Here is a 19,403-nt window from a genome sequence, read left to right as displayed (position 1 = left end):
AAGCTTCGACCGTAACGGAGAGTTTCAACAACCTCTTGTGATGCTACCCTACATATTTCTGTGTGCGCGTGTATGTGTGTGTGTGTGTTAGGCCTGGCCAAATTTATCCTCGACAGATGATGCTGACTGGCAGACCTGAGCTGGTTGGGTTTTCTCTTTTCGAACTGCAAAGGGTCAAACAAGTGCAAAAGAGATGCCACGGTGTGGAGTCGACAGCTGGCGGCCCGGGTTATCAATAGAATGAGATAAAATTAGCTCGAACGCTGTGCAACAGTGTGTGAAGATATTGATTTTCTCCTCCATTTCCTCCAAAATAAGGCGCCCATGTGGTATAGCGAAACCAGCTGGAAACAAATTAATGCTTTTGATCGATTTTTATGGGTTCATCCATGGATGCTTGGTGTTTTTTTTTTTTGCAGTTTACAGTGATTAAAACATTTATTTCTAAAAACTACATAAACGACGAATCTTACTGCCCAGCCGTAAGCTAACAGGCAAACGTAGCGAAGTGTTAAACGGAATCTCCTCTAACTTCCCTCGAAATTATTTTGGTTCGTGATTCTCAAGGACATTTGCAAGCAACGCGGAGTTCACTACGTAAAAAGGCAGCCAAACATGGCGAAACCAAAAGTCAAACTACGAAAACGAGCAGCTTTACGGCACCCGGTCACTGGGAAATGTGCTCGGGAGTGCGCGAAAATATGGTCCGGGATCAGGAGGGATCGCAATAAAACTGACGCTCGAATACGAGACGAGGCGGGTTTTAGGAGAATCCCATCCATCCTAACTCCAAACTCTCGCGCACACTTAAACCGTATCGTGGGCCGTTCGTCCTTGGACAAGAGGGTGGTCATAGTTTTTAGGATGGACTGGCTGCCCGGCTCACCCACCTTCCGCTTCGGTTGGGGGGTTTGTACCGTTTGGACATTCCGCGAGCACTCCATTCTGGCGTGAAACAGACGTCCTAAAGTTCATAATCCCACCCGTTGCAATAAAGAAGCGTAGAATACGACCCGAACTATCACCGGGAGTTCGCGGGTGGGCGGTCCGTTTTTTGCAACGTAAAGTTGTGAAATGCAACGTCCCGCCCGACGTTTCCCAACTTTTGGACGCCGCCCCTAGGACTTGAGGACGTGCTTGTGTGTACCTTCGGTGGTTGTTATTAACGCCAGAGGAAATAACAAGCGCGGTTTGGTACGCCCCCGGCAGCTCCCGTTGGCCCTGTTTTACTACTAACCAATGGCTTTTACTACCACGTGTCTCGTCCGCGTTCACCGCCACAAAGACCCACAACGAACCCGATGCGGTGTATACGGTCGTCTGAACTCAATTTGCCAGCGAATGCGTTCGAACACTTTAACACAGACCGACGGACTTTGAGCTCCATTTCGGAGCATTCCAATTTTGTGCGATTACTGCACCTGTCCGACAGCCCTTGAACTCGACCTCGGTTGTATTTCTTTCCTTCTTTTATGCTACCGTTTGCCTGTATATTACATGATTGGAGCTGTAAGCCATCGATTTCATGCTTGGACAGATCTGTTTTATAAGTAAAATAATCGCTTCTCTTTCGTCTACTACAACTTTGCTCTCTACCTTTTTTTTTTGTTTCAGATTGAAGATGCGATGCTGATGTTTGACAAACAAACCAACCGGCACAGAGGTAAGTGGAATCACTCCTTAATGAGAAAACGTCAACCCATTCATTTATTTCAATCGCTCCATGGTTCCTAAGTCGGTCAATTTGAAATATTTTACTTTATTATGCCGAAAACAATCGGGCAAACATGCCAGTTGCTCTACCACTGTGCGTTATTTGTGCAGCAGCAGTGCACTTTTGCACTTTATTTCCTAGCGGCAGAAAATATTGCATTCGGGCTAGAGATAAGCTTGATTTAAATCCATTTAGAACACAAAAGACAATTACCACACACTACCAACCGTACACAACTTCATCGTGTGCATCACAGCAGGAAGCGTCGGCCCAGAGGACTTCTGCTTGTGGTTGATTTCGTTGCACTCCTTTCTTGCTTTTCCTCTTGCCCCCTCTGTGTATTGCGAAGAGGTTCCGAGACCCCCGTTGAAGCTGGTGCTGTTCTTCAATCCAGTGTCTGGTACGGCAATGGCAAGATTTTTACCTCTCGGAAAGCTACCTTTCATTGCAAGACGATGCCTTATTGCAAATGCAGATTGCAAGCGCCGGAGTTTGATCTGCAGAGATGCACCTAGCAAACAAATCAGCACGAATTCAACCAATCGTTAACAAACAACAATAAAATCCAAGCACATCATAAACAAATGACAACAGCGCAGCACTACATCTGCTTCCGCCTCGAAGCGTCAACTCCGTTCGACGCTGGCTGACTCTTGGACGGGAAAGAAGCTGAAACGGACGATCGGATGCCATTCGGATTCGGTTTCATCGATTCGGGGAATGTAATGATCGAACGCAAATGAACCATGGGAAATTTATTCTTCCTTTGGTGGTCGTATTGGTCCGCTGGATGGGTTCTAAGCTTTAATTTTATCTTTATTTTACCACAAAGAAATTTACTTTTACAATGGCTAATTTTCTCTTGCTGAATATGTTCATAAAGATGGTAAAGTTAATTGAGGAAAAGTTTGGATTGATTTTTCTATTAAAGATGTTCATAATTTCAAGCTTCAAAGTTGTACTTTTTAAATTTTCAAGCTGAAAACCGAGCTCCCCGGAACATTTCAAACCGGCCTCATCATCCATGCACACCGCTACAGACCTTTATCATTCAACGCTTGTTTCCAATCCCACGGAACGGTAAGGGGGAGAGGAGAAAAAATGTGCATCAGCAGCATTGCACTTTCGCCGCATTGATTGGGGAATGCATTAAAAATATTGCAAATTTTGTTTGGTCGATGAATCATGAATGAGCGAAGCGCTCGGAGCTCGGTTGACCGTTACAGAGACGGGTTTGATGGTATACCGGATACGCTAGACGGCCAGCCCAACCGTTGCAATCATATTGCCCACAGAAACGACCCTATTTTCCCGCCCCACTTTTCTTTCCCGCCCGTACAATTTTTGCGCCGGTGCATCGCAAAATAACGTTAATGGTTGGCGCGTCAACGTTTCGAAACCGGATTGCATTTCCGATCCTGTTACGCGTTTCCACAGGAACTTTGGTTTCAGCTCGTTACTTTATTTTTGTTGCTATTGGTGGCGGGTTTTTTCAATTTCATGATGGGATGAAGCTGAATGCGAGTCGGTTAGATCACACAGCAAAAGGGTAGCAAACAAAACACGATTCAAATGACCCCTTTCGATGGTAGAGGATTGCTTTTCGATGGTAGCTAATGTTAACGAGGCTGGAACATCTGATTGTAACCCCTTTTGCTTGTATTTATTTGTTTATTAGCAGGTATGCATTTCCCTACCTTTGATGAAAATGAAACGTATGAAGAAAATTAAATCTCGTACGAAGCTCGAGATAAAAATCATGTAGAGTGTCATCTAATATCCAACATGAGTTCAATTAGATGTTAGTCATTGACACCAAACGTGTCTGACAGGCAAACAGCTAATCACTCCACTGCCAGGGATACTTTTCAAGAAAGACAAAAAAATTCAATCAAGTGACCGTGTTAAACGTTACATGATGTCTCGCAAACGACAATCGATGGAACTGATGTAAGCCAAAGCAACATCGATCGGAAAGAAACGTCCAACGAAACGATATCCAGCATAGGTCAACCATTGGCACTTGTCGTCTCTAGACGATAAAGAAGTATATTCGAAGATATGAGAGAGATCAAGGAGCAGTCAAATGGTGGTTTTCCATTATCCACCCATGGTTTATACCTTGAATGGACTAAAGCGTCTTTTATGGTTTTTCTCTTCAGCTTTCCCCCCTAATTCCAGGCAACTAATCACACTACAGTGACAAAGAAGATCCGAAACGGGACAGGATTACTACCGACGGACTGGAAGATTTATTAAATTCGTTTCCACTTTCCCAATGGAAAAGCTATCTGTTCTCTTTCCTGACATATTCCATTTCTTTGAGTATGGCAAATGTGTGTATTTTTGCCAAAACAAAATTGAATTTAAATTTAGTTTATTTAGTTTTGTTACTAAAGTTGTGTTGACTTTTGCACTATCATTGACAACTCTTATCCTAATGCATTCTTTTTCTCATTTCTATCATTTTTCAAAATGGGTCTTAACTATTTACTTAATTGAAAACTCACGTAAAATTCATTTTGAGGATCATAATTGAACCCAAAAATTCCTCGTTCTCAAATATAATATACCAGAAGAAGAACGGTGACACCGGAAACGTCATTCCAGTGTCCATTTATTGTTTCGCTATCGCTTTATCCTCATTCGATTTTCGACCCAGACCGACAACTTCAACTGCGACGAACTTTCTTTTTGGTCCAGCAATTGTAACTTATCGAATTAGGCCGGCATCATTGTTCTGGCGGGCGGACCACCGTGTCAAATTTTCTCGCTCGCTTTTTTCGCCCGAAAAGGTTTCCACTGGGCTCGTTCGTTTTCTAAGTCGGTGTTTCGCTGCACCGGAAGGTGGACATACGGCGGAATGACTAAGCCAATAAGCGCCATCGAATGGTATTAATTTTTGCTACTTTTCAATTAATGCCCGGAGAGCTCGGGCGAACTGGGAAACAAAGCATCAGAAATTGCTTGTCGCCCTCCGCACTCTCCTCCTGCGGTCGGGATGAAAAGGGTCCCCGAATGGAACAAGCTCGGCTTAAGTAATCGAACTGATTTCTCAATTCTCACTGCAGAACACTCCCGCTCATTGGCCCTTCGTTCACTTCAAATTATCCTTTTTTCCCAACAAAAGGCTTTCCCCGCCCTTCATCGGGCGTTCCTAAGGATGGGAGGAAAGAGCGATAAACTTTTGCCAGCGAATAAGAACCCGACGCTGGGCCGGGCTCATTTGAGATTGGATTTCAATTATAACTTTATCCTTCACTTTCCACGCTGCCGCTCGGAACCTTGTCGGTGCATTTTCGGTGCAGCTCGTGATAGCAGTGCGCCACCGACACCGCACCGGGTTCCTTCGTTCGGGAGAGCGCCAGTGCAGGAGCCACCGATCCATTCTTGAGCGGCACTTTCACCGAAATGAATTGTGAAAAATTGGCAAGCCCGGGCGAGTGGTTGGTGCCTAGGAGGGGGTTTTGAAAGCATTATTATGCTTTTATCGGCTGCCAGGCACCGACGACTATGAACGATGGTTGCCGCCAAGGGTTAGGATTGACTTTGAATCGTAGAGACACCGAAATGGATTAAGAAGCAGTGTATGGGTTCACCAATACTCGGTTACTCTTGTCGCATTGAGTTATAATATTTTTGGACTCCCTTTGAAAGGAATACTTTTGAATTTTCTTTCTATATGAAAAACCTTCGATACATAGAAGAAGAGAATGCTGTAAATGCTACATCACGATCTCAGTTCTGGATAATTTAAACGAGACATAAGTTCACAATGTCAAAGAGGTTCAGAACGCCCTCATCACGTACGACTATCTTAGAAAGCGTTAATCTACCAGATGTCAATCGTGGTTTAATGTACTTTTTCTCACTCACCCGATTTCCCCGAAAAAATCCTCTAGTTTCTGGAACCTTTTCTCCTCGATTGACACAACGCAACGGTGTCCGCAGCTGTCTTTCAAATAAGATCTCTTGCTAATGAAATGAACCGCTTTGCATAGCACTAGTCCTCAGGTTTGATGACTCGTAAGTGGAATTGGAAAACCAGCTCTCGTGACGGTGCATCACTTTTCAATCGAACATTTTCCAAAATATCCATTCAGCTATCGTCCATCACGTATTACGTTTTTCCGAAGCTAAAGGTCACAACTCGCTCGAGAGGAGTGGATGGCACAGGCAGTTTTAGTTTACGCTGGACACGCTGGTGATGGGCAGAGTTTTCTTGATAGTACCGTCGCCTACCGCTCGCCTTCCTGGGAAATGGATGACAAACGTACGCACTGGTAGGATGCGGATTCAGAGGGAATAGGTCTTTTTTTCCTGACAGGCCAGCTGGTGGCGGCCAGCGGAACGCCGTTAGTAGACACGTGCGTCGAATGAGGTACAAATTGATTGATGGAAGGACGGATGGATCGATCGGTCGGATGGATGTGGATTGTGCACATGGATTGACAGATGGGATTTAGACGAATCCTTTCATTCTGCCCACGCGCTGACCCACCTGAAGGTATAAGCTGTGGTTGTGCAAACCCCAGATTGAACCGCCTCCATAGTTGCGCATTCGTTAAGGGTTTTTCTCGAATTTTACTTAAGGATATCATCCAGCAAACCTCAATACATGGAAGGTTCTAGATTGTTTTGTTCACCAAAAGCAAGATTTATTTCTGTGTGAGAGCGAGAGATGGAAATGGGTTGAGGAAATGTTTTTATATGCTTACTTTTCAATATAGTGTTTCCAAATTAGTTTCAAAGCCGTTATTGCTATTTTGAAATGAATTTTTTATTGCTACTGTAACACAAATACATGTTATGAGGAATATCTCTGTGTCAGAAATATTCCAGATCTGGTGCAGGATACACTTAGTAATTTGTATACATTCCAAATTAGTAGTAGATATGGCAACCTTCCATATTGTCTCCATAACTTGTTGATGAACTGCTCTTAGATTTAACAAAACCAGAATAATATGAATATTCTGCCATTTTGTCCACCGAAACTAAGCATTCTGACGCTCAAATCGCAAGCTTTCTGCTGGCAGTTACCCAGATATTGAAAGTGGAATAGAATTCAAATTCAACAAGACACATACACACACATCCTTGGGCAATACAGTGGAGCAAATTGAAAGGAAAATCTTTTGGGATTTTCATCTTCATTAGGCCACCTTTCAGGTGGGACTGAAGCAAAGCGAAGCAATGCGCCTGGGAATAAAGGATAAGGTGGCATCCGTCGTTCGTACGCTTCGGTCTGATTGAGATGCGAATACATAGGCAACGAACCGGAACGGATCTTTCACATAGGAACGTGTGCTCACCGAAGACCGAAGGATCTATCTTGCCCGTGTAGGGGTGCTTTGGTTTTGCTCACGTTTTTTTTTTTTTTTTTTTTTGAGGGATTCGGCCGAAGACGATGTGAAAGATGTTGCTGGATGGTACATATCAGCTTTAAGTCCTTGGTTCACTACATCGTTGATCGCATCCGACGTCGTAAGTCGATGGCTAGTTTCCTCATTCTTGTTTTAGCACCATTGCAGATGAGTTTAATTTTATCGTCAAGGAAAATAACTCAATGTCTATGAATAATATCTCTTATAACATCTGAAGAACATATGTGCAGGTGCCTTAACTATAAAAGCGTCTATTATTCAATTAATTTTCACTACTATAACCCTAGTCGGGGGTTCTGGTTTGTTAAAATTAGTTGAATATTTTTTACACGGAAGATCAACATTTTTATTTGGAATTTGTGTGAGAACTACTTCAGGTTTTCACGTGCAATTATGGTTTGAAAATAAATTGGCGTCGACCGTAGCAAACAACAAACCACTGTACCATATCCAAGCCGACGGGTCCACGGGGTGAATTTATGAATTGAATTAAATCGCTAGCTAGCTTATCATGCCGACCGGAAGCCGCTGGAAAAGCGCTACGAGCAATCAACATCGACAGCATCCGTTTTGTTGCGTAAATTTGCCCCGACCGTGTGTGAGTATGTTGTTGTGCGCGTGCCTTGCAGAAGGATATTTTGTTGGACACGGCTTTTGCGAAACCGAAAGACCCTCTGAAGCTCCCGTGCAGGCGATGCATGCCTCGCATTGTTGTGAACGGTTTCGGAGCGTCCAACGCGGACGCAATGATTGCGGTAATTCATAATTTGTATGAAACGGAAAACGTTGTAGTGTCTTCCCATAGTACAAGCGGGGGGAAAAATTGCTTCCCGGAAATATTTGCTGACCCAACCCGAGTGCGCCAGTTGAAATGAACGAGGTATGGTGTAAATTATCATAATAGGTCTCCATGGTGTTTGAATGTTCAAGCAAACAAACCTCAATGCTTCACGAACGCACGTGCAAATGTTGTTGAAGAACATTATGAAAAATACGCTCAAAATGGTACAATTACGTAATCATACACACACTCACACCCATGCCCCAGCCAAAAGGTTTTTTTCCCAACACCTATGGAGGAAAATACCCATTTTCGTAATAGCTTATCTGCCCCGTACCATTTGCTGGTAGGGAAATCGGAAATCAGAATTTGCCCCGACTTGATCCTGTTGAACATGGTCGGCACAATTCATTTTCCCCAAATGGAAGTCGACGAGAGCCGGCTCCGATAGACTGGGAAACTCACACTGGGCGTCTTATTTGTATTTTATCAATTTCCGCAAAATTATTTGCGCATCCATCGGCTACGGTTCGAAGGGACGTGTGTGTATGTGTGCGTTTATGTGTGCGGTCGGTGCACTTTAGTGGGCTCTGATTTGACCGCCACTGCGTTGAATAACAATTTTATCCGAATTGATCCTTAATTGGCCGTCTGGTAAAATTGCCGTTCGGGTGCTGCGGGCTTTTCCTTTCCAATGGCAGCGGTGGCATTCTCGTTGACCACCATTTTGGTTTTTCGCGTACGTGTTTTCCATCGAAACACGATTGGTGTTTCGTTAATTTTTTCCTCGCCCCTGTTAACATGGTTAAATGTTTTGATATGCTTTGGGGTGGATAATCTTTAATGCAATATACATTTTCAGCTACGTCTATAAGAACTACCTTTCGAATTATTTAACTAAATTGCGTTATTTTTGCTTCTTTTACTATACTTGTGTAACATATCAAATATTGATATAACTGTAAAATTCTATCTTATGGCTTTTTTATTCTCCCCTCTTTTGCTGTTTATGAAACAGTTTCATAAATTGTGCTATGTAGTAAACATTTTACATAGCACAATTTATGAAACTGGTCCACTTGGTGAAAATATTAATATTTTCTATTGCTTGAACACTACTTCCGTTCCACTACTATTGCAATCAATACTATTTCTCCTCTCTGCATCTTTCGATCACGGCACACAGGAAACGTACATTTAAATTATTATCTATTTGTACGTTGGGTGAAGAAAAACGGTAATTCTCGGTGCGCGGGAGGTCAGCGTGTCTTTCAGTGAGTCAAGCTGGTCATTGAGAGGGACTTGTTGTTTGGTAACTGTATGCAAAGTTTCATATAGAGCAGTAGGATGTGGGACGAAACGGAATGAAAATATGTACACAAAGTAAGAGGTGAGGAAATAAATACCCAATCATTTCGCAGCCTCGCAAACGAGAAGCGTCAGTAGTAATGCAAGCGTTAGGTAAATATTTGTGCCAAGCTTATGCATTACGCGCAAACCCCCTTTCTGATGGTGGAGTGTTGAATATTTTTTGCAGTGTTGTGAACGGATGCTACTGTTGACTTCTGTTACGAAATGTATTGCAATCCTTCCTAAAACGATCGAGTTCAATTCTTGATCGACTGAGATTGACTTTGAGCTACAATTTCTCTATGTTTTCAAAAACGTTTTTTTTGTCTTGGTGCTAATGCCAACTTCCCAAACCTACCTTCAATCGTTACGAAATCTTTGAAGCAACAATTGACTCCTTCCCCATTGATCGATATGGCTTTCCGTCTGTCCCATATATTTTCCATTAATTCCCATTCACCGATAGGGAGCGGGCCTATCGAAAAGGAAAGCGAAGACCGGCCTTTATCGTGGTCCATTTATCTGGCCGGTAAGCTTGGTCGGTATTTTTATTTACTCGCGCTTTCACCACGCGGCAGATGGCACGCGATTTAAATCACACGCTCATACACTCGTCCCGAGTCAATATTAATGCATCAAGTGATTACTTGGGAGGCTTGCCCCATTTGCATAATCCGACAGTTGTGTTTGGTTTACAGTGCAACGCAGACCGCAGCCAAATCATTGACGATTTCCATCGGAACTGTGCTGACGGTGTATGAATTTCCAGCTCGCGGAGACTCTTCTTATCTTTAAATTCATGGCCATTCGCTTAACGGCGCCACGCAATTGGGCTCTAACTGCCGTGAGAATAATTGTAAATGGTTCCATTTTTCCATTCGTACCTTTTCGTACCATTCCTCCACCGGTCCGCTATCTTGGAGAAAATGAACTCGCGGTGGGTATTTTTTGTGCTCTTCGGGAATAAATTGCGATTTTAGAGCAGATTGCAAGCAAGCGATAGCGAGGCGTAAGATTTCCTTAACGATGCTTCCAGAAGTAATAAACGGATTGCTAGGTGTGGTAACAACCACCCCGGGAAAAAAAGGAAGGACAACACCTACATAATCACAGGACATCTTTTGAGCCACTTATCGTGCTCGTTATGCGTTACCACCGGAGGAAGCAACTCACCATGGTGGCATTCCGACGGTGGTCTCCGTTGGCATGGTGTCCTTTTTCGGCGCTGGTGCTGGGATCCTCCAGGCTATGAAACGAGACTTGCTCAGGGTTTCCGTTCGAGTTGCATCAAAAAAGGGCATGTTTGCAACTTTCCAACCACTACACTAAACATTCAACAATGAAAAACTAAAAAAAAAGAACTCCAGCCCGATCTCAAAGGACAAACCACGAGCAAAACATAATGCACACTAGTAACGAGCGAGCGGGGTGGGGGGGGGGGGGGAGGGGGGGCATAAACTCAACGGCAAAAGAAGAAAAGAAAAACAAATAGTCTCCATAACAATTCCGGAATTCCGTCACCTTCTTTTGCCACCCGGCGGCCGCGAGCAGCGGGTGACAATAAAACAGGAAGTATGCGAGCTGTATCATGGCGCACAGTTTAGCCCGGACTCGAGCTCGAGCTCGACCACGGCTGCCATGGGGCCATGATGGTAATTTTACAACATTTACTGGGCGTCATTCCTTCCGACCGCGCAACAGACTGGCGGCCCAACCGTTTGCGAGATGCACCCGAGCTCGTGTTTGCCCCGGGTGAATATGGCTGTGGGATGAAATTAAAACTAATTGTAAATAATAAACCTCATTTTACATGATAAGGAAGAGTTTATTGTTTCCTTTAGGGACGGGACGGGGGTTGGCTGGATGCTGTAAAACGGTTTCGAATGCAACCGGGAGCGGAAGATGCAGAATGCACTGGCGTTTTGCGTGGAGTTGCAGGACGATTCTGCAAAGTGATGGAGCAATTGAAATGAATCTCTACAAGATGTAGCTATGAACCGCAACGTCCCATTAGGACACTTTAGGACCTGGAGGATTTAAAATGTTTTTATTTTATTTACTTTTATTTTTTATTTCACGAGTCACAGCAGCTTTTTTCCTCATGCGGTTTGCTGCAAGTTTTCCACTGTCAAATCATCTCTCTTGTGTGACGAAATCTCCAGTTCATTCATTTTTAAAAAAAATTTCTACTTCCACCGCTGGATTGAAATCCAGTCACAACCATCACTAATAGTGTGCAAACTTACAAGTAATGAGATTGCGACGAGACGGGACGGCTTCTGCCACTTCTCACCACTAGCAGTTGTCATTTAATATTCCGGTTCGTTAGCTTTTCCTCGGCAGCTCACCGCCCTCGTCCGCTTGTCCACGCGCTGGCGAGTCTTGCTTAACGTGGACTCGCAAATGCGTCTTTGCGACGCTTGTTGGTTGGGTTAAAGTTTGGGACGGCTCGATATTTCGTCTCCCCATTTTTGTGCTCCCGAAGAAGTCCTTTTCGTCTGACCTTGACAAGGGACGCCAAATTTAGTCGATGCTCGCTCGAGCGTGAATAAGTGCAAGCATTTGTGCTGTCCTACGTACGGCGAGTGTGATCAAAAGAGTGTTCTTTTTCGTGATTTGTTGGTGTTTGCGTAGTACGTCTTGTTGCGTGTAGTTTTTCTCTGGTGTATGCTGCTAATGGAGCAACTTGTTTGCTTTGCTCGTTCGTGTCACACGAAAACTCTTCACTAAGGGAACGTACATTTTTTATCTTTTCCCTCAAGACGTGCTTATTTACTTTTCTGAATACATTTGGATGCCATATTTTGGACTTTCAATAAGATTTCGTGTGTTTTTTGGTCTTGCTAAAGTTTTTTTCTGATTTACCTCGGTTTTGAGTCTCTTGATGTGCACCATTTTTGCAGTGAAATTTTAAAATGACAGAAAATATCACACTATTATGGCAGGTGACTCTTTTTGAAACGCTGAGTCCTTGTGAATAAGGTAAAATCAAAGAAAAATAATACAAAAAAGTAATACAAAGAAATCCAGAATCACACTTTTGACCACAACCTTTACAATTATCTAGCGAAAACTTGTGTTGAAAAATACTTTATGACTGTGGTTTTCACCAAATGTCCCCTTTAATTACAGTCATTTTTATCCATTTCAAACCTTGAACCAAGAGGAAAAGTATTTAAAAAACCACATTTCCCGGTAACATGACTGGAGCTTGAAAAATTAATATAATGAAGCAAATACATTGGGTAGGGTATAAGTGTCTGTCCCTCGTTTAGTTTTCTCTGCCAGGAAACATTAAGTGTTTATATGTTCCTGCTAAGTAGGTGACTTTGATATTTTGAGGTTGATAAATATTTGTTTTAAACATGATTTTTTAAAAAGATAATACAGCTAAGAGTAAAGAACAAGAGTGCAAATATGAAACTGTCTTGAAATATCGCATTTCACTGGGAATACATCACCATTATTTATTTCACCGCTCATTGCCTTCACAGAGTTTTTTGTTTCATTTACCTGTCGATTCGGGGGGCTTCTCAAACGCACACATCCGTTCACTCTCGGCTAATAACCGTTGCGGACAACTGGTGCGGATGCTTCGGGAAAATTACTGCAATAAAAGCCCCAGCAAGCCCCATCAGAAACCGGTTGTACCACCCACACCGTACCCGGGACGGCACGAAAATGAGTCCTGTGAGTGAAAGATTTACCTTTGCCCGGGAGCAGCGATGGCTCAGGGCAGGGAGCATCGGGTGGCGTGTGTATTGTCTTCGCATCTTCCCTCCCATCCTCCCGTCCCCCAGCCCCACCCGAGCCATTAGCGAGTGCGCTGCTGACAGGAGGAAAAACAAATGAGCTTCTTTCCCGGGCGAATCCACCGTCGACGCCGGATGCTCGAAGACGGCGAGATGAAATGTAGCGAGGCGGGTTTCCTGGCGGTGGCTGTCGAAAAGGATCACGCAGCGAGCCGGAGGTTTTCTCTACACCCCGTCGAACCGGGCGTCTTTTCATTTCGGGATTATTTATGGGTAATCTGGAAAAGAAATGGGATACTTTGTCTTCCGTTTCGCTCGTCCCGGGCGCTGAGGTCGGGGAGTTTTTATTCGGCTCGGCACGCACACGCACGGTAAGGATGCCATTTCTAAGCGCCCATCCGCAGATATCCATCCTCGAGTGGCAGCCGAGCAGCACGTGAATGGTTTGGTTTTGTTTATTTTTCCGTACCGCTTCGGGCGTATCGTTTCAATGAAATCAACTCCACTGGGTAATTGCACACGATGGGAGGACAAGTAATTACACAAAATTTGATGAAACTAACTCCGGCTGCGAACGCAGATTTTACCTTGATTCAACAGATTTCCTGTCTTTCTGAAAATATCTGCCCAGATAAACGCCGTCTCCGGTACGTTCTTTGTTTGCGCACGCCACAACAGTGCCCCAATCGGATATGCCACGAGCAAATAGATGTGTCAGCAAATGGGATTGAAGCACGGTTGTCTGTATTTGCGACAATTTTAATTTTGCTAAACCGGAACTCCTGCCACGATAAATCATGTCAACTGTCACGTTTGTGGTGGGGAAAAAAAAATAACACAACCGGTGAACATCGACATGAACTCACGCACCATTTTCTAATCCACCACCCACCATCAAATGACCCCAACGGTTGGCACTGACTGAAGGATGACATGTGAAGTGTACCGCTTCCGCTGTGGATGCGCTTTGTCTGGATGATGTATTTTGTTTCCGTTCAAAAACTAACCCCATCAACTCGACCCGCCTGTCACAATGCTCGAGCTCGAGCTAATGCTCGTCGGTAAAAAAAAATAACAGTGTTCATATCAGTGACCCCCGGTTCGTCCATGGGGTTGCATCGCAGCGCTGTGGTTGCGATAGATTTGACATTTTAATCCTGCGGAGATCCATTTGCTGAATCGACTGCTGTTGTATGACGCGATTCTGCATTTTTATATTCCAATCTTTCTGACCGAGCATAAATCATGTATCGGTGTATATGTGTTTTTATTGTGTTTTAATGCTCACCATGTTGAAATTATGATGAATTGAACTAACCAAACAATGTTGTACAAAATGTATGAAATCTATCAAACATTTAAAAAGTGTTGATAAAAATGGGAAAAAGATGAATAAAGTTTAAATAATTTTCACATAGATTTGGTTTGGTTCCACAGTTGGTTCCCCACAGAATGGTTTCCACAGAATAAAAACAAGTTTACCTTACGACCAGCTTCATATGTTAATTTCTTTGAAAATTAACTACATCAAAACGTTACTTTTAATATTTTCATGTTTTTTTCTCTAGCTTTCCTGCTCTTGCATCGTAATTGCAAAACATACGTTTTGCTACTGCCAAATGACGGCGAAGTTGAGAAATCGTGAAAATGGATAGGAATGACATGAAAATGGCGACGATAGTAACATTTGGATCCTGTGCTCAGCAAATGAGTGTTCGTTGAGGAAACAGACACTGTCCGCTTCCGCTTTGCAAGGAGGGCATTTTTGACATTTTTTAAATGGTTTTGTTCATTTTGGCGAGTTGACTGTTGGATCTTGTTCCGGCAGAAGTCTCTTATTAGCAACCAAAATGCACAACCATGGACATTTGGAATGCGAAAAACGCAGGATGGAAATTGAAACGAGATCATCGTGTCCAACAGAAAACCGAATACCAGTCGCTTCTGTAATTGTGATGGTATGAAGCCAAACTATATTGCAACATGAAAAGAGTCACTTTTTGTAGCAAGATAAGAGGATAATTGCAGTGGTGAATTGATTTTTATTAGCTTAGCTTTGTTAAACACAGCGTTTATACCTTACACGTCTTCTGTTTAAAGTAGAAAAAGTGCTCTACCAAATGGATGCTTCTATAAAAATTTACTAGTGCTTGTACCGTAATCCTTTCTGCAACAATTCGTCCATAATCTAACGGTATCCCAATTTAAAATAAAGGAATAAATAGAAACCCAACCCAAGTGACAACCTTCGCCATGGTTCGGAACAATCTCCTTAATACTTTGCGTTTGCATGTTCAGCCGGAAAATTGTCTTAATCGTCTGTCAGTGCCAGACAAGAGGAAACGCATCAACCGACTGGCCGGCCTCGTTTCCACCCGCTCCCACTTGCTTCTTGGTGTAGAATCTGCAGCTCAGCGGAACACCGATTTTACTTAAGCACCAAATTTCCCCACCCTGGGAAAAGCTAATGAGAGCTTAAACGGTTCTATGCGGTCTGCTGCTGATGATACAATCGTCCATATCCTTAGCAAATGCCGGCACCGAAGCTGACCAAAAACTGTCGTCCCTGGTCGTCCCTTTCTCCCGGTTCCACTTGTGCGTCCCCTACCGCTTCCGTTCCGTGCAATCGGCTTCCTCATCTTCCTGCAAACTGTTTTTAGTTGTCGCTCGTTCCGGGCGTTTGGTGACGCGAAGGGTTTGGAAGGGGTGTTGGAGGAGGATCGTCTGACATTGCAAGAATTCTTGTGGCTTCGTGGCAATCGCAGAAGGAGGGTGTGTGTGTGTGTATGTATGTGTGTGCTTTGGTGCGCTCATGTGCTGTCCGTGTGATGATAGCATTTAAAAGTACATTTGCCTGTTTTTATGTATCCCTCCCACGCTCCTCCTCCTCCTGGCGTCGTGTCTTGGTTTTCCTTTTAAGTGCTTCCCCCGGTTCAGTATACCAAGCCGTGGCCAATTCGTGCGCTCCTTTTTCCCTTTTCCACTCGTCCGGAGTGGCCAACAACAAAAAAAAAGGGAATAGAAGGTCCTCGCTCGCTAGCAAGCAACTTTGAAATGGGCTAGAAATCCGGGATGCAGTCCGGGGGTGTCTTGTGTTGGGCTCTTGTTTATGGTCCCAGTGCGACGTGTAGAAAATTGTCTTGTACACATAGGAGACACCCTGCTCCGGGCTCGCAAACTTCGCAAATGAAACGAAAGTGAACGACAATGACAAACACACTCGTGTGAGTTTAGCTTTTTTTTTTGTGCAGCCCGATCACACCCCCGGTCCTTCCCTGGCTCGGAGAACCGATTTGAGAGGTAGACACAAAAACTAGGCAGACTAGGAGTTCGGCGAGGACATGTTCGTTCGACATGCGAAAGCCAAGAAGCTCGAGTGTCAAGAAGCGTTGAAGATGAAATCGAGCTCCCTGACGAAGTGGAGGAATGAAGCGGTGGGAGCGGAACGGAAACTTTGAATCCTTTCACAAGGAAACGCCACAACTATCCATGAAACCATTAAAGCAAAAAGCGTACAACATAAATGTGATTAAAACTAATACTCTACACCCGTGCTGTCGGAGTTGTTGGAAGAGCTTCGAATTTTCCTTCCTTCCACAAGCCATCGGGACCGCTGCATCTCGGTCGAGATGCGCTAAAGATGCACCGGAGACCAAATAATCGGGCTGGAATATGGGGATACCACCATCAGCTCGAAGAAACCAGCCAATGGATTGTTGCGGTTATCTTTGCGTTCCCTTTCTTCAGCAACGCTTTTGGAGAAGTTGTTTTCCCTTCTTCACCAAAGTCGCACTTCTGTTGCAGTCAACAAACCCTTGCGAGCAGTTTCGTACAAGCAATGGGCTATAAAAAAAGTAAATTAAAAAGCAACCAGAACTGCACAGAAGGATTAAGCCTACCGTTGAAGCATTTGAGAGAGTATTAAGCACGGACGCTAAACGTCATCTTCAAGATTATCATGCAACTGAAATGTAATTGTATATTAAGTGTCTTATAGATGTGTAAAGTGTATCGTTGGCTTACTTATTTCGTGAATTCAAATATCCAAATGATTGGCTGACGTTTTTAACTAAATTTTAAGAAATTTCTAAAATTTTAATTTAATATTTCAAAATGTTTGACCCTTCAATACTGCACTGTATGGTTCCAAACAAAAATTAAAATACTAACAGAAAACCTGTTGGTTCCATAAAAGAGGAAAAGGTTTCCATCCAAGTCAAAAAAAAGTCGCAAATGATTAAACATCACCAATCTAAATTCATTCAAAAGGATCTGTCACAAAATCAATAGAATATATGAAAACACTTGGTACTTTCTTCTGGAAAGCCATACCTTCAGGGGTTACAGCTTGAAAAGTAAATTCTAATCGGTTGTTTGTTTGCACAGACGCCACGTGTAGTCACAGAAGAATCAGAGCACTCCCTGCATAGATTGATGACGAAACATAGAAAATAGGGCTCCGGTGGAAACGTACTACGACTCCCTGGGAACTCTAGCAAAAATAATTTGCGAAATAAATCAGATGGAACAAGTTATTAGTGCTTGCTCCCGACGTACTTCGCGACGCAATACGCAAACCGGGTTTCCCGCGTGCACCGTGCGAAATTGGAATTTCCTCCCCCCAGGGCAAGCAAACCCAAACAAATAGCTACCAATGAGTAACGATTTCAATATGCAGGATTTAATACCAGCGCGGTTCCAGGGTGCCTTTGAATGATCTTACTTTCATTTTTTCCATCTGCTTGAACGTTGCGAAAGGGAAGTAAGAAAATTTTGGTGCGTTCGCTTGGCATTTCTCAAGCCAATCATGCGACATTTGGTTCTCTCGTGGCCGCTAGCAGCAGGGTGGTGGAGAAATTAGAACATCGTCAATATTTCATTCCCTTCGTCGCCCGTCGCTTGCTAACCATCACGAAATTGCTCTGCCCTGTGAAGGTCATAAGCCATGAGACGTTCAACAATTCACCAATCCCTCCCGAAGCACGGAATGCGTAACTAATGGTTCGCAAATGTCACACAAACGTCGGACGGGGGCTTCTTGTAGCAGCGTGTGTTGCCTTCGCTACTCGAGCCGGAGCTAAATAATTTACCAAAACCATTCCAATCTGCCAGACAACCACGGTTGGTCATCGGTGGGCGGCAGAGTTGCGACGCGGAAAACGCAACCCGGGTGGTCATTTCGGATCGCGAATCAAACCCCGAAACCTTTGCCAAACCACGCCACACACACACACCCTCACTTCACCAGCACGAGCTGCTCGGGTTGTGCGCTTTTCCACCATAAGTCACCGACAGAACGGCTGGTGGTCGTCAATAAATAATCACAGCTTGATTTCAATTACCTTTACCTATCATTATTTATGTTATTAATATGTTGATAATTTATATCATCACCTCCCGCTGCGAACTTCGAGAAACCGAAGCCCGAAGTTTTCCCCGGTGTGGCGAAGTATTTGGGGGAAGGGGGGGATACAGAAATGAAACCTACGCCGTCTCATTCTCTCGAATAGATACGTCGCTTAGTTTCCCTACCCCCGAATAGCGACACGAGACAGCTGGTGAAGGTTTATGCTGGTATGTGGGTGTTTGTGTACGTTCAAAGGTGTGTTTACAGGTTATTAGGTTATTGGGAAACAGCTAAAGGACCCTCGGTGGGAAGTACGGAACCAGCAAAGCGATCCATTTAACGCCCACTCCGTTTTCTTAATGTGTTTCTTCGAGAAAATTGATGACGCACCAACAACGGCGAGCACCTGATGGCCGATACCGGCGGTTAAATTTGTGGTTAAAGAAAATCGGTGGAAAATTTATTACTACGTGGTATACCGATGGAGAGTGGGAGGGGAAGCTTGGGCATGATTGGCTGGGCTTTTGTTTATGTTCTTCTTTGTTGTTGATCATGCACAAAATTTTCCCATTTTTGCCATCAGATTGTTTCCTTCTTTCGAACAAACGGGCGTAATAATTATCGTGACAGGGAATTGGTAGAGGCATCGTAATTACGGCCGTATCGAATAACATCGCCCGCATTCGATGTACGTCGTGTGAAAAAAAGAGGTAACTCGAACTGGAGGAATCTGAAACGTCTGGGAAAATTCTAGGAATCGTGAAACGAAGCACATCGTTCATATTTCGTTACATATCGGCGAACGTTGGCCCTTTCGAGAAACTCATTCACTTCGGTGGTTAATCGACCTTTTGGAGGCGGGTTCCCTTTTGATAGGCATTATATTTTCTTTCACCGTAATTGTGCCTAATTGTGTTTGTAGCGCGAAATCGGAAATGTCGGTCTTTGCTTGCGAGCATAAATCGAGTAGAAACCACTCCGGCGAAAAAAAGCCCACCGACAGGACATTCGATCGGCCGGTGGGAGGGCCCTCAAAAAGGGCCCATTAAAGGGCAAGGTATTGATCCTTCGG

The 19,403-nt window shown here is 43.9% G+C and overlaps 1 protein-coding gene across 3 annotated transcripts in view; it reads left to right on the top strand.

Annotated features, from left to right (window-relative positions):
- LOC131266988 (RNA-binding protein Musashi homolog Rbp6) overlaps nucleotides 1–19,403 on the top strand; it is a 253,858-nt gene that overhangs the window by 186,155 nt on the left and 48,300 nt on the right. For all 3 annotated transcript variants that reach the window (XM_058269706.1, XM_058269705.1, XM_058269709.1), the window contains exon 5: nucleotides 1,615–1,663. In XM_058269706.1, coding sequence (XP_058125689.1) covers nucleotides 1,615–1,663 — 49 coding nt within the window. The remainder of the gene's footprint in view (nucleotides 1–1,614; nucleotides 1,664–19,403) is intronic.

The sequence above is a fragment of the Anopheles coustani genome, chromosome 2, assembly GCF_943734705.1.
Source record: "Anopheles coustani chromosome 2, idAnoCousDA_361_x.2, whole genome shotgun sequence".
In the NCBI taxonomy this organism is placed as follows: domain Eukaryota; kingdom Metazoa; phylum Arthropoda; class Insecta; order Diptera; family Culicidae; genus Anopheles; species Anopheles coustani.
Note: the sequence above shows the minus strand (reverse complement) of the source record. Positions and strands in the feature narration are given on the sequence as shown.